Source organism: Arvicola amphibius, chromosome 1 (genome assembly GCF_903992535.2).
Source record: "Arvicola amphibius chromosome 1, mArvAmp1.2, whole genome shotgun sequence".
NCBI classification, from domain to species: Eukaryota; Metazoa; Chordata; class Mammalia; order Rodentia; family Cricetidae; genus Arvicola; species Arvicola amphibius.
This window is the reverse complement of record NC_052047.1, coordinates 128,858,033-128,877,299: the sequence shown is the minus strand read 5'-3', so window position 1 is coordinate 128,877,299 and position 19,267 is coordinate 128,858,033. Positions and strand designations below refer to the sequence as shown.

Genomic DNA, 19,267 nt, shown 5'->3' with positions numbered 1-19,267 from the left:
GGAAGACAGCCAATCCTAGCACTGCTTCCACTCCCTCCCACTTAGGTCCTACAAAATATTCAGCTCAAAGACCAATTCTACATTCCCCACATTGCAAAACCCACACAGAGATCCCGACCACCGTGTACTGGGGCTGTGAGGCTCAGAGCTCAGAACCAGGTAAGTGGCAGGGTGGGGTGGCCCCCATAGTCCTGCCAAGCTACAGGTTCCAATATTCAAGGGCCAACTAGCTGCTCCGTCTTCATTAGTCTATTTGACCCCTGCCTGGGCCTCTAACTGCTCTACATTCCCCAGGCATACCCCACCTCAGAAGGGCAACTGTAGCTTGTCTGAGTGTCCCCTCTCTTCCCTGGCTGGTTTTAGAATCATTTTAAATAGAAAATCTCTCCCCAGCCTGCAACAAGCTTAGTAGCTAAACTGGTTATGCTTGACTCAGAGCAAAATAGAGTATCAGGTTTAGATGGTCTGGGGCGTTTCTGAAGGAGGAAAAGCGGGGAGAGGCACCATGCGCATGGGCTGACCATCCAGCTGCACCAGGAAGTGTAAGAGACACAGGGCTGGTTCCCCAAGTGTCCTCAGTACATGCTGGTATCTATCCAAAAATGCCAAACACTATTTTGGTTCTACCTCAGAGTGCTCTAAAGTCTGGACTATGCTTGGGACCCAGGGACACGGAAGGTTTGCAGGTGAGCAGTGACACAGCCATAGGCGTGACTTTCTCTGGACTTACACTCGCCTGTGACCCCAGGTCTCCCTGCCACCTCGGTGAGCTGAGCTCGGAGCCTCAGGAGCCCAACTTTATTATTATTTTTTTTTTGAGACAGGATTTTTCTGGGATGTTTGGGAGCCTGTCCTGGAACTCGCTCTGTAGACCAGGCTGGCCTCAAACTCACAGAGACCCGTCTGCCTCTGCCTCCTGAGTGCTGGGATTAAAGGCATGCGCCACCACCGCCCGTCCAGGATCCCAATCTTAAAGCAAAAATTCTGCACAGTATTGTGAATTTGTTTAAAAAAAAGTGAGTTTTACTGTTATCAATGCAGTTGATGCAACATGGAGTTGATTGAGGATATCTCCCGTCTACCACTGGTGTATGTGAAGGGTATCCCACTCATCAAATATTTTGCGGAGGCGCTTGGGCCATTGCAGAACTTCACTCCCTGGTCTGATGACTTGCTTATCAGCACATACCCAAAGTCTGGTAAGCAGCAGGGGGTCCCCCAATGTCCTACAGACCTCATTTTGGCAAGCAGGTCCAGACTCTATTCCCTTCTTTCCAGGTACTACCTGGATGAGTGAGATCCTGGATATGATCTACCAGGGAGGCAAGCTAGAAAAGTGTCTCCGGGCCCCTATCTATGCCCGGGTGCCCTTCCTTGAGTTCGGATGCCCGGGAGTTCCCTCAGGTATGAGCATCAGGGTGTTAGACACAAGTGGAGAGAGGTAGGACCAAGCCCCAGCTTAACAAACTTCTCTGCTCAACTGTAGGTCTTGAAACTTTTGAAGAGACACCAGCCCCGTGGCTCCTTAAGACACATCTGCCCCTGTCCTTGCTCCCTCGGAGTCTGCTGGATCAGAAGATCAAGGTAAAAACAAACAATAAAACCCCAGTTATGGTAATACCTTCCAACATTTGCGAAGTAGAGGCAGAAGGACCATGAGTTTTGGGCCAGTGTTTGCTACATAGCAAGTTCAAGACCAGTCTGAGCTACATCTGACCCTCTTTCAAAAACACGGGGAAAAAGAAAGGAAGGGAGGGACAGATGGAGGGAGGAAAGAAAGGGGAGGTAAGGTGAGAGGACACAAGGGGACCCTGGGGTCATTCTAGCTTTGGTTTGCTCTGCTGGAACTCGTGGGACTACTTAAGCCCTGTTTCATCTTGTATGGAGGATCTCTGGCTGTCACCCTGGCAGGGCTCAGGTAACAAGGATAATGGACTTCTTCAGTGTAAACTAGAGATGCAAAGTCCAGCTACACACAGGACATAGATGAAGGGGCTGGTGGAACTCTAACTTACTATGTGGATGTGCTGACAATAAAGGAGTCAGATAAAATATAGTTCACAGAATAGGCAGGACTTCAGCATCAAAGGTGTAATCTTAGGTCAATGGTACCCCTACCATATCTCAACAAGTCAGCTTCTAGTCCTATTTTCTTTTCTGCCATCCCCAAAAGAAATGCTGAGAGTTCCCAAGTGCTAGAAGTCACAGCACCTCTCTGGGTCCTGTGCAGAGTGACAGGAAAGCAGGAGGAGCCAGAACTAGGGACTGTCTGCCCCTGCAGGTGATCTACATTGCCAGAAATGAGAAGGACGTGGCCGTCTCCTATTATAACTTCTACAACATGGCCAAGGTGCACCCTGATCCAGGCACCTGGGACAGCTTCCTGGAGAACTTCATGGAGGGGAAAGGTGAATCTGAGTCTATAGCATGGAGGGGGCTGGAGCTGAGGAGGGCACAGCTGGAGCTGAGGGCACAGCTGGAGCTGACAGGTGTGTCTGTGCCCCATTCCTTTCCCCAGTGTCCTAAGGGTCGTGGTACCAGCACGTGAAGGAGTGGTGGGAGCTGACACGCTCTCACCCTCTTCTCTATCTCTTCTATGAAGACCTGAAGGAGGTGAGACTGCCTGCTGCCACTTCCTTCAGTGTCACAGGCAGGAACCTCACTCACCTGGCCCTGTCCTGGCCCCAGCCCCATCCCTTTCCCAGCCCCACCCCAGACCAGCCCCTCCCATCCTACCTCCTGGCTAGGCCCTCAGCACAGCTCACCAAAGGGCGCTGTGCACAGCCCTTATATTGGAGCAGGTGTTAGTCACATGGTATTATAGATCTGGTGGTTTGCTGCTCTTGCTTCTCCCTGCCCCAACGTGCCAAGTCTGGACACCAGAGATCAAAGTCTGTCCCTGTCTGCTCCCAGAGTGAACCCACAGAGATCATGCCAAAATGGCAGGGTAGGAAGCTGCCTACTCTGCATCAGGGCAAGAGGCTCACAGTCAAGGGGTCAAGTCTGAGAATTCCTTGGTAGAAGTGGCCCGCTCCCTGTGGATGTTCTCCCAACCTTATCCCAATGAACACCCAGAGATCATCTCTATGTTTCAGAATCCAAAAAGGGAGATCAAAAAGGTCCTGGAGTTTTTGGGGCGCTCTTTGCCTGAGGAGACCGTGGATCTCATTGTTCACCACACATCCTTCAAGAAAATGAAGGAGAACCCCATGACTAACTACACCACTCTCCCCTCTGCAGTCATGGACCATGATGTTTCTCCCTTCATGAGGAAAGGTAGGTAGTAGCCTGGATAGGCATTTGGAGGATTTGGGGAAGGGAGGTCAGATGTAGCCAATAAAACCTGCAGTCCCATGGGTCCTGTGGCTGTGACTCTACAGTCTCTCTTCTTCTCTCCCTCTTCAGGTACCACTGGGGACTGGAAAAACACCTTCACTGTAGCTCAAAATGAGCGCTTTGATGCCCACTATGCTAAGATGATGAGAGGCTGCAATCTCAAATTCCGTTGCAATCTGTAAATGGATATGGCTATGCTGGGAATGAGGGTAAGCTGACATAACCCATTATAACCTCAAGAATGAAATATGATGCATCCACGTTCTATGCCTACAGGAAATCTGAGCTAACAGAATGACTAGGACTGGGGATGTATATGAATGAAGAGGGTTTTATCAACATGTGTCAGGAAAGCAATCCATCCGCGCACTGAAAAGGAACCCAAACATGCAAGAGAAGACATAAACTGTATTTTACCTGAAAGAATAAATGCCGCTGGGAGCTGACTGGGCCTTCTCCCTCCTGCGGCCATCAATCCCATGTGTCTGAGAGAGGAGGGCAAGAGGGTCTGAGGCAGTGAGGCCCGGGAGACACGGTGAGAGGAAGACTGTTTATTTGATTACAGGAACTCCTTTGTTGCCTTTTCCCATGAGACTCATGCCTGCCAGCCAGCTTCACTTTTTCTTCAAAATCTTTCCTTTCCTGAGAAACCGCAAATGCTAATATATCTCCTAGATACTGTTCTGTTTACACATTCCCTGACCTGGTAGATTAACATCGATTGCTCCAGATAATGCTCCCACTGAAGAAAGAGATAAAATTCAGAAAAAAAGGTCGTAAGCAGGTTCCAGGATGAGATGGTTGACCCACTAATGATGAGGCAGTCATTAAGAGATGGTCTCCGAGCCCCTGCTAGACTGCCCACCAATCTGTCTAAGGCTCCTGAGAACCAAATGGCAGTCAACCTGGCTTTCGTCAAATGAGCAGCCCCAGATATTAAGAGGCAGCTTCAGCAACTCAAAGGACTTGAAGGTAAAACTTTGACTGAATTGATTGCTATAGCCACTAAGGTTTATAACGACAGAGAAACACCTGAGGATAAGCAAGTTTGGGACTGGCAAAAGTCTTACTGGCAGATAAGAGCTGGGAGCCTGATGGGCAGAGGGAACACAGACTGTCCCAAATAGCCAATGGGCAATGCCCACAAAGGAAGAAGGGACAAAAAAAATCCTAAAATTGGCAGGTCTAGATGATTAAAGGAAATGGGATTTGAAGCCTCTCTTGAGCCTTAGGTAACCCTACAAATTGAGGGGCAATCTATTAATTTCCTAGTGGACACTGGTGCTCACCATTCAGTGTTAAAAACTCCACTGGGGCCTCTATCAGACAATCAAACGTTGGGTCAAGGGGATACAAGGGCAGCTCTGCAACCATGGACCACAAAACAGACCGTGAGATTGGGAAGAAAAAAAGCTATACATTCCTTCATAGCTATCCTTGAAAGAGACTTATTGACTAAGATAAAAGCCCAAATTAATTTCACTGGGAAGGAGGTGACGATCTCTCCACAGCCCGAAGTCTATGCCTTATGCCTAGATCTGAAAAAAAATACAGGTTCTTCTAACAGACTCTCACTTTAGAGGCATCTCCTCTAATGGCTGAGCTCCAGCGCTCCATCCCAGGAGTGTGGGCAGAAGCTAATCCACCAGGATTAGCGATTCAGGAGCCCCTAGTTGTAGCTACCTTAAAAGCCAATGTCCAACAGGTGAGGGTGAGGCAGTTACCCCATGACCCCAGAGGCCAAGTTGGGCATTACTAAATATATGAATCAGTTCCTGGAGCATGGAATCCTGGTCCCTTGCCAATCTCCATAAAACACCCACTTCTGCCAGTTAAAAAGCTTTCAACCCATGCAAGATTTTAGGAGATTAACAAATGGGTTAAAGATATTCATGTTACAATTCCCAACCCCTATAATCTCCTGCGCTCCCTCTCCCCTGAGCTTCAAGTGTATTCCGTTCTAGATCTTAAGGACGCCTTCTTCAGCCTAACTCTTAAAGCCAAGAGTCAGCTGCTTTTTGCTTTTGAATGGCACAGCCAAGACCGGGACTTCAGTGATCAGCTCACCTGGACTTGCCTGCCACAAGGATTCAAAAATTTCTCAAAAAAAAAAAAAAAAAAAAAAAAAAAAAATTTCTCAACTGTATTTGACAAAGCCCTACAATGAGACTTAAAGGATTATCAGTCCTTATACCTGGAGGTTCCTCTAAGCCTCAGGCCCTTTCGGATTCTATTCTCTCACTTCTAAAATTTCAGGAATCTAACAGTAGACGTTGCCAGCCTTCCCTGCCCCTTTCTGCCCTCGGGAGTTGGGCTCCTGTCTGTGCTAGCACTGCTGACAACCAGGGAGAGGATCGCCCCTCCCCCACAGGTACTGCGGTCCCAGGCCCGAATGCCAGGGAGGAGCCAGGAGGACCGAGGGGAGCAGAGACAACTACAAGACCAGGTACCAAGGATGGCCACTGCCATTTGCTTTTCCTGGATGATAATTGGTTTTGGTCTCACAAAACGACACCTGCTCCAAGGCGGCACAGAGGAAACACCAGAGCGGCGCAGCTGCGGAGCGGGGCCCATCAGGAAAGCACAAATGGCCCGCAGCCCCTCCCCCGTCTAAAAATTCAGTTGGAAAAAGTAAAGTTTTGTCTGGTTTAAATGCGTAAACATGGCCACTAACGTTTTATTTCTAATGTATGAGTTAACCATGTTCAATGTGCATTGGCTGTAGCCCTTACTGACTGTCCAAGCTTAAAATTTATCTCTAAATATTCTGGTTATTGAGTCTGATATAATCGCTTTTCTTTGCCTTCTCAGGAGGCAGTCTCAGTGTGGTATAAACTTGTCCTGCTATTACCCAAAGAATGGTTATCCCAATTTCTTTACTAAACTCATCATCTACGACCAAAAGTCTTATTTTGATACTAAGTTTCAATTCAAAATCATTATTCTGACCGAATCTGACAAAAATGTAATGTAAAGTCCTAGTCTTATAAAACTGCTAACATGTTATAGACTGTTAAAGAAATACAAGCTAAGAGTCAATTTATAAATGACAAGCTGTTGGTCATAGTCATGCTAAGTACTGATATGATTACAGAAATAAGCCTTACCTAGTCCCCTGTGTGCTTAGGGCAATAGCTGGTGGCAAGGGCTATCTGCTCAGCTATAACTAATAAACAGACAGTTGTCAAATGCTCAGAGAACTGCAGAAAATGGCATTTAAATGTTTTACTACAAAGGTTTTTTTTTAATAATAAAGAGACATGCCAGCTCCAGACAGCTCCTCTATTTCCTCCAAAGAAGACAGATGGGCACAGAAGAATCTCTACTCAAAACTGGCTCAAAAGTGGCAGCACTAGCCACTGAGCAAACCTGTCTTTCACCTCAACTACTGCAAAGACTCTCATCAGATGGTGGAGAAAACAAGACACTGGGAAACTGACCGCCTCGAGTTGCCTAAGGCAAAATGTAGGCTGGTCCTCCCATGAGTCCTTACTCCACAGACGCCTATGGGATGGATCTTCTGGGACCTCTCCCAGCCTGAATACGGATGTTGCTCTATCACTTGCCCTCACTAGGCAGCCAGAAAGTAAGTCTCTGTCACTTTTTTTAAAATCATCACCTCAGGTGAAATTTATTCCTCTCAGAGCTCTGATGCCCTTTGACAACTATAGCTTTGCCAGCTCAAAGGCAGCAACCAAGGCTTCAGCGCCTTCTCAGTTCTCTGTAAGATTCAGGTCACAGGGCTCACTCTCTTTGAGCCAATACAAAGTCTAGACACAGCTCACATTGCTACCAGACTCAAGACACAGAGAGGGAGACAGAGAGAAAGGACAGAGAGAGAGAGAGAAAGAAACTCACAAAACAGATTCCAGTATAACTTCTCATCACTCCTTTGTTTAAAGGAACTTTACAGTGACTGCGCTCAGTGATCAGCGACCTGTACCTACTGTTAAAGTAAATAAAAGTTGTTTTATGATGCAAAGTGTAAGATGTAAAAATCTAAAACAGTTTGAGGGTCTAAGAAAATGTTTTAAGATATGCAAAAAAATAGCTTAAGATATATAAATAAAAATGTTTCAGGGTACAAAAAATAACTTCAGATGTGTAAATGCAAGTTATAAAGGTCTGAGAATAAAAAAGGCTTAAATGTTGATAAAAAATGATTAGACATGTTAAAAAAAAGCATATTTCAAATTTCTCTCATTATGCTGCTGTTATAGTTAGGACTCCAAAATTTCATGGTCTTAACATTAATTGACAGAATTATGATAAGCCATTAACCGAGCTATGCAGAGTACATGAAGATGCTTTTCATTGTGTGAAAACATCTGTCCCAGCCTTCTGGATAAAAACATCAGTCCCAGGGCTGGAGAGATGGCTCAGTGGTTAAGAGCATTGCCTGCTCTTCCAAAGGTCCTGAGTTCAATTCCCGGCAACCACATGGTGGCTCACAACCATCTGTAATGAGGTCTGGTGCCCTCTTCTGGCCTGTAGACATACACACAGACAGAATATTGTATACATAATAAATAAATAAATATTAAAAAAAATTAAAAAAACATCTGTCCCATCTTTCTGCATAAAAAATGTTAACGTTTTCAACCGGATTCATTTCTGACATGAGTATACTGCCATTTCTTCAATGTAAATATCAGTACAGATCATAAACAAGGAGATGTTAATATGTCTAAGACATATCTTTTCACAAACTTAAAAATTCATACAAGCTTCAGAGAACCAAAGAAGTCCTGAGACTTAAATCCACTTCTCACGGGTCAAAAGGATTCCAGATAAGGACAACCTAAAGTTCCCTACCTGTCTGTTCCTAAGGATGTTTCTCTTCCTCTCCTGTCTTGAGACTTCACCCCTTCTCTAAAAGTTTCAATTGTAATTTTTCCTTTAGATTCCTAAATTTTAATGTTTGTCTCTGACTATATCTGTTTTAGCAGGGTTCCATTTGGCTGACAGACACGTCCAGGCATCCACTGCTCACTACAACCTATGAGCACTGGATTTGCTAAAAGCTGACATGGACCGATCCAGCTGACAAAAAAGCAGCTTGTCTCCAACTGGGTCAAACCAGACCTCCCTGTTTAGTGCCCATTATTTCTCTTTACCTTTGACTGGCCTTCCAGCTTCCTCGTCCCTGAACATCTATGCCCCGTTTCAGCTTGAAGCAGCTACAGAAAAGAATACATCGTCCCTCTCCCCAAGACAGGCTGGAAAAGGCCAAGTCAGAGACTTTAATAAAAATGAATCAAAGATTTGATTCAAGTTACAAATCCAAGAGGGAATGAAGAGTCCAAGAATAAGAAAATAAAAATGTAGAAATAAAGAAATATAAAGTTATAAGTCTAGGAGAATGAGAACAGACTCTCAGCAGCTTTCTCAGCAGATCAAGGATCAGCCATTTACAGTGAGCTATTTTCTCAGACGCTTAAGAAGTCTCCATCAGCCTAGGTCATTTCATTTACAGCTAGCTGTTCTATTTACAAGGCTGGAGCTTCTCTCTGCAAACTGAGAGCAGTGTCCTGGCCATCCTTGTTGAACGGCAGATATAAGCTAAGTTAACCTCTAGGAGACAGAGCTTAAGTTGACCTCTGGGTTGGGCACTGACTCTGTTATGGGAAACTGGCACCATCAAAGGGGAGGCATGGGGCTTCAGTATACACAGCCTGGAGGAACCAGGAGAGACAGTGACCATGGTGCAAACACCTGGTTTAACTAATGAGCTCTGATAATGAAGGTTGTAAAATATGGCAGTCTGTATCTGAGTTTTACCTTGAGATAGTGTGAAGAACTTTCTGCTATCTTCTAAGTCCCCAGCCTAAGAACCAATTATTCTGATTTATCAACCCTCTGGTATTACTAGCAGTCCCTTTTCTGACCAATTGCTAAAGAAACCTGTTTTCCTTCAATTAGTGACTTTTGCTGTAATCTCCTCTGAAACATGTTTCATGATAGCTGCCTAGCTACCTATAGATGTTAGAACTCACTCCCCTCCTTTGGGTCTACGTTAATTGACCCACAAGTCAGGGTAAGATTGTAAAAATTCCTTTGTTCAGACCTAATGCGTAGTGTCCTAACTATAAAGATGGGTTCAAAAACTAGCCTTTTGCCACAGCCTAATAAACACCATCTCTGGCTGTGGTCTCAACTACCTGATAAGCTTCTGTGCTGCATGTTTTTTTATTTTTTATTTTTAAGTTTGTTTCTGGTTTTCCTAGGATCTGGTTTCTGAAATAAAGTTTGCTTCTCGTTTATTAGACTTGGTGACGTTCTCAAATTTGTGCGACCTCCCCCCCCCCCCCCCCCCCCCCCCCCGCCGGAACCAAAGACTGGCAGCTACATTATACATTTCATGTTCATGGATGTCTTTATTGTGTAAGAGCCACAGTGAGTGTCAATGCCTCTAAGTGGGTGACAATGCTGTGTGATACTCACAGTGGGATTCACCAATGACAGGGCTCAGAAAGTTAACTAACCAATGATTGTGAACTTTTTCAGTGCTAAGGATGGAACCAAGGGCCACTGGAAAGCTAGGCAACTGCCCATCGAGTGATAGCCTTGATTCTGTTTTTCAACTAAAAGCATAAGGAGCAATGTAGCAGAAAGTGTGAGGACAACCAGAAAAAGAAACATACACAGCCTTCTGGGTTTTCTCCCCCATTTTCTTTTTTGATTTTTGAGACAGGGTTTCTCTGTGGCTTTGGAGCCTGTCCTGGAACTCAATCTGTAGACCAGGCTGGCCTCGAACTCACAGAGATCCTCCTGCCTCTGCCTCCCGAGTGCTGGGATTGAAGGCGTGCGCCACCACCGCCCGGCCGCAGCACTCTGACTTATGCAAATCACTCTAGCCCAGGTGAGTGGGAAGGGCTGGGCATTCCTAAGAATTCATGTTGTTTCTTCTTCAGGAGTAGAGCCCATTCTTCTGGGCCCCAACCTCACATGGGGAGCCGTGCCAGAGCCCTTCATCCAAACTAGCAACCTTGCCATCTTGAACCTCCCTTCTGCCACCTAGTTCCCTAAATAGATCTGAAAACATCGCTGCTCTTGCACTGACTTAGCTCTCTGTTCTCCACTGCTCCCGCAGCTCCCCAGCACTGTGGCCTTGGTCTCTGACTGACTTTGGATCTTTCTCCAACTCTACTTTTTCACTGCAACTCTAAGGCTTTATTGTTCCCCAAGGCCTCTAGAGTGAGGCCTGTGGCACTCAGGCCCTTGTGAACCCCCCTCCCCTGCCTCTGAGCCAGGCAGGCTACTCTTGTCCTTATCCCACAGCTGGCTCCTTAGGGGCCTAAACATGCAGCCATTACTAAAAGAGCAAACTAAGACTTATTAGGACGATTAATTTTCTGCCTATAACTTGCATTAAAAAGTGAAGAGATCTGGCTACACATGACGGCACATTAACTGTGACTTCTGTCAGAATCCTGTGAGATGTGTTCATTTAAAACAAGCAGAGCTCTGTCAGCACCTAGCAGAGTGCTAACTGTGGACTTCTGCCTTAGGAACCAGACTTCCGCATTTGCTAGTTGTATTAGTTTTGGCAGATTTTATTATCCCTCTATGAGTTTGTTTCCTTAACAGTAAATTGGGACAATCCTAAGAACTACATCAAAGGAGTGCTTTGAGGATCAAGTGATGTAAATTAACACAGAAGTATTTGGGCCATGTATGGTGGAACGCATCTTTAATCCCAGTACTAGGGAGGCAAAGGCAGGCCAATCTCTGTGAGCTGGAGGCCAGCCTGGTCTATGTAGTGATTTCCAGGGCAAGCAGAGCAACACTGTGTGACTCTGTTTCGAAAAATAAAAAAAAGTACTTAGAATGAATGGTAACAGGAGCACAGCAGTGCCACACAGTGGTCATCGTTTTCATTACACAGAGAAACCCCGTGTCAAAAAAGCAAAAACAAAACAAAACAAAAACCAAAAAGAGATTGCGATGCCTCTCTGAGGGTCTGGAGAGCAAATCTGCCTCTGTGGCAGGGCTCTGAGCGAGCTACACCCGACTCCCCTCACACTCACGCTCACACTCAGAGGAGGCTTCTGTGAGACCGCAGTGAGGATGCTGGACTCCAGAACAACATCACCTTTGTGGCTGAGGCAGGGTGGGGATATGCCGTGTGTGTGTGTGTGTGTGTGTGTGTGTGTGTGTGCAGGGGTGGGGCTGTGCAGGTGGTGTAGCTGTGTAGGGGTGGGGTCTGGGGGGTGTGCGCAGAGGTGGGGATGTGCCGGGGGTGGGGATGTGCAGGGGTGGAGTAGCTATTAATACTATCAGAACTCAGAAGGATAAATAAAGTATATCTGAGTACAGACCAAATGGTGTGGGACAATTCTACATTCTGTCAATTGCGTTTTAAATAAACGCAGATTGGCCAGCAACCAGAAGGAAGTGGGGGGGGGGGCAATGAGAACAGGAATATTCTGGGAAGAAGGAAGATCTTTCCCCAGTCCTGTCCAGAGACCGAGGAAGCAGGATGTGACCTACCCTGCTGAAAAATGTACTGAGCCATGTGGACAACACAGATAAGAATAATGGGTTAATATAAGATATAAGAGTTAATACAAAGCCTGAGCTAATGGGCCAATCAGTTTATAACCTAATGTAGACTCTGTGTGATTTTCTCCTGGACAAAACAGCTGGGGAACTAGGCAGGACAGAAACCCAAGTAGACCCTCATGTTACAATCAAACAGTTTCTAAAGCTATTAAAAACAACAGGGACCAAAGTCCATATACAGTTAGTCATACCCAGGTCTCCATAGCATTGGAGGCAGAAGTATCCAGAACAGAAGTCTACAGTCTTAGCCAGGCCCATAAGGTGAATATTTTTCCTATGGAAAAGGGACATTGAAAAGACTGACCTTATTTTGTCTAGGCAAAAGTGGTGCAATCAATTCTCTAATGTCCTGCTGTTTGTCCACAGTCTGGGCCAGTTCCTGGCAGCAGGTGTTGCATTGGGGCACCTTGCCCAGTGGTCAGCATCATCATAATTCAGGTGAAGACATCACGGTGTCCCCTAATCTTCTTTGGAGACCTTGGGTTTCTGCTAGGATCTCGGAGTCTCTAATATAATAAGCTTTTAAATCATTATTTTAAATAACATTTTCTGCAGATCTCTGAATTATGAGGGCTGCCGAGGTATGTCTGATCAGACAAACTTTGTTTCTCATTACTTGTTTTAAGTTTGACTTTGGAAACATATACAGGGAACTAAATAAGGCTTATTTCTGTAACTAGTCATATCAGTACTTTAAAGATGACTGACTGCCTTGTATTTTCTAACAGTCTATAATAATTAGCAGCTTTCACAAGACTAGAACTCTACACTATGTAATAATTCTGAATTAAAGCTAATAAAGAAACTGAATTGGTCATTCCGAGGGTAAACAAAGACCAAGCTTATATCTAGCTGGTAATGCTGTCTCCTGCAACTGCAAGGAACAGGGCCCAAGGTGAAATGGGAACAGGAAGGAATCTAAGAGCTAGCATTGCCCTAGGGCAAACTGAGACTCAGACCTGTCTTCCTGCTGATCTACAGAACCCTTCTTCGCAGGTGTGTACCAAGTTGACCTGGGAAAGCTGCCCTGGGCCCTACATTTTCCCCCCTGAACAAGTACTGGTGACAGGACTCAATCATGGGTCGTGTCTGTCCAGGGGCTCAAAGAGGGTGATACTGGGACCTCAATACCATCAGTCAAACAGTATTGACCTGTTCTTGAACAAAAGCTATCAGTCTGTTGATAAGAGGAAGAAGCAAGGTTATTAGGGGCCTGTTAGAGCTAGAAGTAAGGTTGTTGACAGGGAGACCAGCTGAACAAGTTTTCATCCAGCTTCCCAGTGAGTGTTCTGTTCTCCATTATTAACATTGAATCTCTAATTACCCCAGAGTGATTGACACAGAAACAACATTCTTTCCCCAGAAGAGAAGGTCCAAACCTCTTAGTATCAATACAATAATTTATGACTCAGTTTATCTAAATAGCTTAAACCCAACAAAGTTAGCAAAGACAAGGAGGCTAAACATACATTTTTAAGCCTTAATAGACCTTGAACAAAGAAATACATTTTGTTGTTGTTGTTTTTTTCAAGACAGGGTTTCTCTGTAGCTTTTGGAGCCTGTCCTGGAACTAGGTCTTATAGACCAGGCTGGCTTCAAACTCACAGAGATCCGCCTGCCTCTGCCTCCCTAGCGCTAGGATTAAAGGCGTGTGCCATCACTGCCCGGCCAAAGAAATACATTTTAAAACCATTAGTTAATATTTTTAATGCTTTGACCTTTTATAACTTTTTTAGACAATATAAAAACTCTTACTGAAGGCTTTCTTGTGGTTTTCCTCAGTGGTGTATGATATTCTATATGGCTACAATATTTTAAACAAGAACAGAAACATGCACATAGTATAACAAAAACTTTAAAATTTACATCACATAAAATCTTGTATCAGTGTGAAACATTTGACACCAACAGTAGTTTTTTTTTATACATTAACCAATAATAATTTGTAACCAGCCCCTATAAATGATGACAGACATTTATAACACATTGGATCTGAATGATCAAAGCAGCTCTGCTGGAGGAAAGTCTGGCTATAGTGTCACAGCATGGCCAATGAAGCAACACCTATAGCCAGAGTTCTTGACCCGTGGAGCCAAACCTTGGTCAGGTTTGACCAGAAGTTGAGACACACAGCCCCCAGGGCAGGTGGAGGGAACTCAGCCACCAGCATGGGAAGGGGCAGGGTGATATACATCATGGGGGCGGGGAAATTGTAAACCTCTCCAGCCATAGCAATTAACCCCTGATTATCTGTTCAGTGTTTGAAATCCTATTGGGTATCTCATCCTCTATGGAAACAAAAGAAGAACTTCTTTTCCAAAGCAACATAGCCTTAGACCCAAATTTGAAAGTCATGATACCTTCATAATATACATGCTGGTTTAACTTAGCAGCCCATACAATGAAATGTCTTTCTGTACTTAGCTCATTCACAGTCAAAAACTTCAAAGATAACTCAATAATATACATAATCCATACGCACTGTGAATTTTCCATTTTTACGTGGCTTATTTTTCTTTACTTCTTTTAATTTATGATTATCTGTACTCTGTCTCTTTAAAGATTTTTTTAAACAATTTACTTCTTTTCCAACTATCTATACCCTTTTTCTTCTCTTTCCCAAGCCTATGTACATTTATCCAACACTGTGACTCATTTAGAGGTCTTTTATACCTGGATTTGTCTTTATTGCATATATGTAATTATTTTCTGTCTTGAAGAGCTTTTAAAATGGTAAGCAGCTTGGTTGCAGCGACCCTGAGGGCTGGCTCTGCCTCTCTCCACTTTCAAAATGGTGGAGGTACCATTACTGCCAACTCTGGGACTGCCAGGTAGGAGACATGCTCAGCACTTTAACTCTGAGAAGGAGCATGCAGGACATAAACCCTTTTTATCTGAGTAATAGCTAAATCTGCCATGCAGCACACTGCACAGCCTGGAATATCTCTGTGTATGGTGGCAGGAATCTGCTGTGCAAGCCTGGTAGACCTGATCCTGCCGCCTGCCCAGGCAGGGAGTGCTGAGCCATGGGCATGGTCTCTGCTACTTTCCTCCTGACCTCAATTAGGCACACAAACACCTGGGCCCACAAATGCCATTCAAATGCTCCATAGCCAGGAGTTGGCGCTGGCAGCATGGCCCAGGAAGCTGTGTTTTAAAACCACGTGGCTTTTTCTCTGCTATGGCTGAATCAGGAAAACCTCCCTTAAGGGAGGCTAACCTTTGTTTTTCTGTGTCTAGAGTTCCTTTTCGAGCTTTTTCAGGTTTTAAATGGATTTAGTCCACCACGTTGGTGCATGAAATGTAGTAGGAGGCTGCTTGTTGGTTCCCAACTGCCTGGCTTAGACCCAAAATAATCACACAGAAACTGTATTAACTAAATCACTGCTTCACCCTCTAACTTCTTATTGGCTAACTCTTACATCTTAATTTAACCCATCTCAATTAATCTGTGCATCGCCACGTGGCTGTGGCTTACTGGGTAAAGTTCCAGCATCTGTCTCTGGCGGGGCTACGTGGCATCTCTCTCTCTGCCTTCTTTCTCCCAGCATTCAGTCCAGTTTTCCCCCCACCTACCTAAGTTCTGCCCTATCAACAGGCCAAGGCAGTTTCTTTATTTATTAACCAATAAAAGCAACACATAGGCAGAAGGACCACCCACACTACTCCACCTCTGAGTAAGGGGGCCTGCCAAGCGGTGACCCCACCCCAGGGAGGTCAAGACCACTTCCATGGTCTACTTAAACTGCCCCCCAGAGAATGAACATGTGGTCTCCAGGTTTTGCGTGGTCTCCCCTCCTCTCTCTCCACTCCCCATGCTTTCCCGGGCTACCCAGGAGCACTGCATTAAACATGGGCATCTTTTATTCGGTCTAATTAGGTCTGATTGAAATTATTTGCATCAGAGGAGAGGCTTGTCTAAGAAATATTCCTAATATTTGGAGATTCCACGAGGGCGGGGGCTGTTTTTCCCACAGGGGCAGGGCCACATGTTGGAAAACGCCCTTCTTGTCCGTGTTCTCTGCCAGGCTAAAGATTGGCTTCCTCTAGGTGAGTCCCCGTTTTGAGTACAAGCTGCAGCTAGGGTCCCAGGGGACCCATTTGCACTCCTTTATTTTTGTTCATTTTCGGGTTTTCCGTGGAAGTCATGATTGTGCCAAAAGCCCAGTTCAAGCAGCGAGCCAGGCCTTGCTGAGATGGGACTTTGGTGTTTCTCATGAACTGTTTTTGACCCAAGAGTTCTGTCCCAATGGATGCATTGCGACAGGCTTGAGTCCCAATTGGCACGGGTTTCTAAATGGGTTCTTGCGATTCAAAGCTGAATCCTCAAATGCCCTTGGGCTGCCTTTTACAAAAAAATCCTTTTAAATTGAGACTATCTAGCATTTAATGTAAAACCAAACAAGACTCCAAAAGCCCATGGTTACTATATTCGTGCTCCCACTCCTGCTCCCCTCCCCCTCCCTGCTTCTCTAGCTGTTTGCTGTTGGTCTCACTCTGGGGTTCTCTTAAACAGATCTGTTTCCCCTGTCCGTCCACTCTAAAACCGTATAGTTCTTCTGTCCTTAAGTTTCTGTTCCCTCTTACAGCGTCTGCTAATCCAGTCCTTAACGGGACCACCTCTGTGTTTCCCTGGCTTCTGCTGCCTATCTACACCAGGATTTTTTTTTTTTTTTTTTTGGTTTTTCGAGACAGGGTTTCCCTGTAGTTTCTAGAGCCTGTCCTGGAACTAGCTCTTGTAGACCAGGCTGGCCTCGAACTCAGAGATCCACCTGCCTCTGCCTCCCGAGTGCTGGGATTAAAGGCGTGCGTCACCACCGCCCGGCCTACACCAGGATTTTTAAGTTGGTCAGCTGACACAGGTTCCTAAAAGTGTTTTATTTGTCTGTCTGTTAGAATAATGTGGCCACAGTATGTCTGTGAGTATGTGGGTGCATTTTCATAGTATGCCTGCTTTATGTGTATATGTCTTCATGTGTATGTGTGCATGTTTTAAGATCGGTAAAACTTATAACTCCAGATTACAACAGCTCTGGAAAAATACAAAGATGTGGGTAACCTCCATTTTGACCCCATCACCATCTTGGGTAAGAGTATCCCACATGTGCTAGTATTCCTTGACTTATTAAAATATCCCTTTTAGCCAGGCAGTGGTGGCGCATACCTTTAATCCCAGCACTTGGGAGGAGGCAGAGGCAGGCGAATCTTTGTGAGTTCAAGGCCAGCCTGTTCTACAAGAGCTAGTTCCAGGGACAGGCTTCAAAGCTCCAGAGAAACCCTGTTTTGAAAAACAAACAAAAACATTTAAAATATCCCCTTTAATCTTTTTATATTTACTAGCATTGGTAAGCTGTAACTAACTGGGTAAAATACATGTATAAATTTAGCTTATATGTCCAGTTTAAATATAACTGGTATGGTACCCAATTCTCAAGTGCCTTTACAGATCTGCTTCTAACACAGAGACATGCCAGCTCCCGCAGCATCCTATAGCTCCTCCAAGAAGATACGTGGTTACAAAAGACCTTTCCCCTTGAGGCTTGCCTTTAGGTTTGGCAAAACCACCCACACAGCAAAAAGTGGCCTTCTACCTCTTCAGCTTCCTTCCTGGATGCCACCTGGGGAATCGATCCTCTCATCCTGCCAGGACAGGTAGACTAAATCTTCCCCCCCACAGGAAAATCTTCCGGCCTCTTGTACTCAGCAGCTAACAGCAAGCACTGCTTCTAGGCTGATTGATGTTCTCCAAGGACTAAGGAAAGGGGAGACCACGCGAAACCTGGAGACCACGTGTTCATTCTCTGGGGCAGTTTAAATAGCCTGTGGGAGTGGTTTTGACCTTCCTTGTGGAGGGGTCACCATTTGGTGGGCTTTCTTGACCTTCCCTGTGGAGGGGTCACCCCTTGGTGGACCCTCTCAGAGGTGGAATTTGGACTAAGGCAACTCCAGGGGAGGGGGTTTGAAATGGAACTTTCCACCCAACATTTCAAAGATGGGTGTCAGGGGCTGGGATGAGGCCCCCAAGGAAGTTACAACCCACAGGTTGACAACTGCTGCTTTAGACAAATATAAAACGCGGAGGGAGAGCTGGGTGGTCATTGCATATACTCTTAATCCCAGCACTTGGGAGGCAGAGACAGATAGATCTATGAGCTAGCCTGGTCTACAGAGTCAGTTCTAGGACAGCTGGGGCTGTTACACAGAGAAACCTGGAGGGGGGGGGAGCGAGAGGAATCACCAGATAGTAAACTTTAAAACCAAATAAATCCTAAGCCCCATGGCTTGGAGAGACGGCTTAGCAATTAAGAGTATTTGCTGCTCTAGTAAAGGACCTGATTTCTGTTCAGTGTACATGTTGGGCACTACACAACAGTCTGTAACACTAGCTTCAGGGAACAGACACCTCTGGCCTTCACAGTCGCCTGCACTTACAGACACAACCACACACACACACACACACACACACCACACACACACACGTAATTGAAAATAACAAAAATCTTGGTGGGGTTAAGAGCACTGGCTGCTCTTTCTAGAGGTTCTGAGTTCTATTCCCATCACCCACATAGTGACTCACAACCATCTGTAATGAGATCTGATGTCTTCTGTCATGCAGGCAGAACATCCAAATATATAAGTAAATAAAACTCTTTTTTCAAATAGAGTTCTTTTTTTTTTTTAAAGATTTACTTATTTATCATATATACTATATTCTGCCTGCGTGTATCCCTGTGGGCCAGAAGAGGGCACCAGATCTCATTACAGATGGTTGTGAGCCACCATGTGATTGCTGGGAATTGAACTCAGGACCTCTGGAAGATCAGCCAGTACTCTTATCCTCTGAGCCATCTCTCCAGCTCCTAAATAAAACCCTTAAAAGACAGTAAAATAATAATAGAAATACAATTTTTTAAAAGAAAAAGAAAGGACTAGCGAGATGATTCGGTGGGTGAGGGCACTTGCTGCTCTTCTAGAGGACTTCAGTTCCCAGCACCCATGTCAGGTGGGTCACAACTGTCTGAGAGAGCAGCCCTAGGGGTCAGATGCAAGTGGCCTCCACAGACACCTGCACTCGTGTGCAATGCCCATATGCAGACATATACACCTACACATAAATAAAAATAATAAAATAAGTATTTAAATAAAAGGAAAAGCAGCTGGATGGTGGTGACACATGCCTTTAACCCCAGCACTCAGGAGGCAGAGGCAGGAAGCCAGCCTGGGCTACAGAGCAAGTTCCAGGACAGTCAGAGCTACACAGAGAAAGCCCTGTCTCGAAAAACAACAACAAAATATAAGGAAAAGCAAAAGTTGGGGATTAACTGGGTGAAGGAAGGGAACTAGTTGTGGGAGAATCACAGGAGGG

General features: G+C 45.2%; 2 protein-coding genes across 2 annotated transcripts in view; both read left to right on the top strand.

Moving 5' to 3' along the window:
- Nucleotides 1-52: 52 nt before the first annotated feature.
- The window catches only part of LOC119803804 (sulfotransferase 1A1), a 34,801-nt gene continuing 15,586 nt past the window's right edge, over nt 53-19,267 (top strand). The window contains exon 1 of the mRNA XM_038315241.1: nt 53-159. The gene's annotated coding sequence lies outside the window, so the exon portion shown is untranslated. The remainder of the gene's footprint in view (nt 160-19,267) is intronic.
- LOC119803836 (sulfotransferase 1A1-like) lies at nt 60-3,518 on the top strand. Its single transcript, XM_038315267.1, is given in 9 exon segments — nt 60-159; nt 633-686; nt 1,042-1,199; nt 1,279-1,404; nt 1,487-1,584; nt 2,282-2,408; nt 2,519-2,613; nt 3,096-3,276; nt 3,406-3,518. Coding segments are annotated over 7 exon segments (888 nt in total). The 5' UTR covers nt 60-159; nt 633-686; nt 1,042-1,051.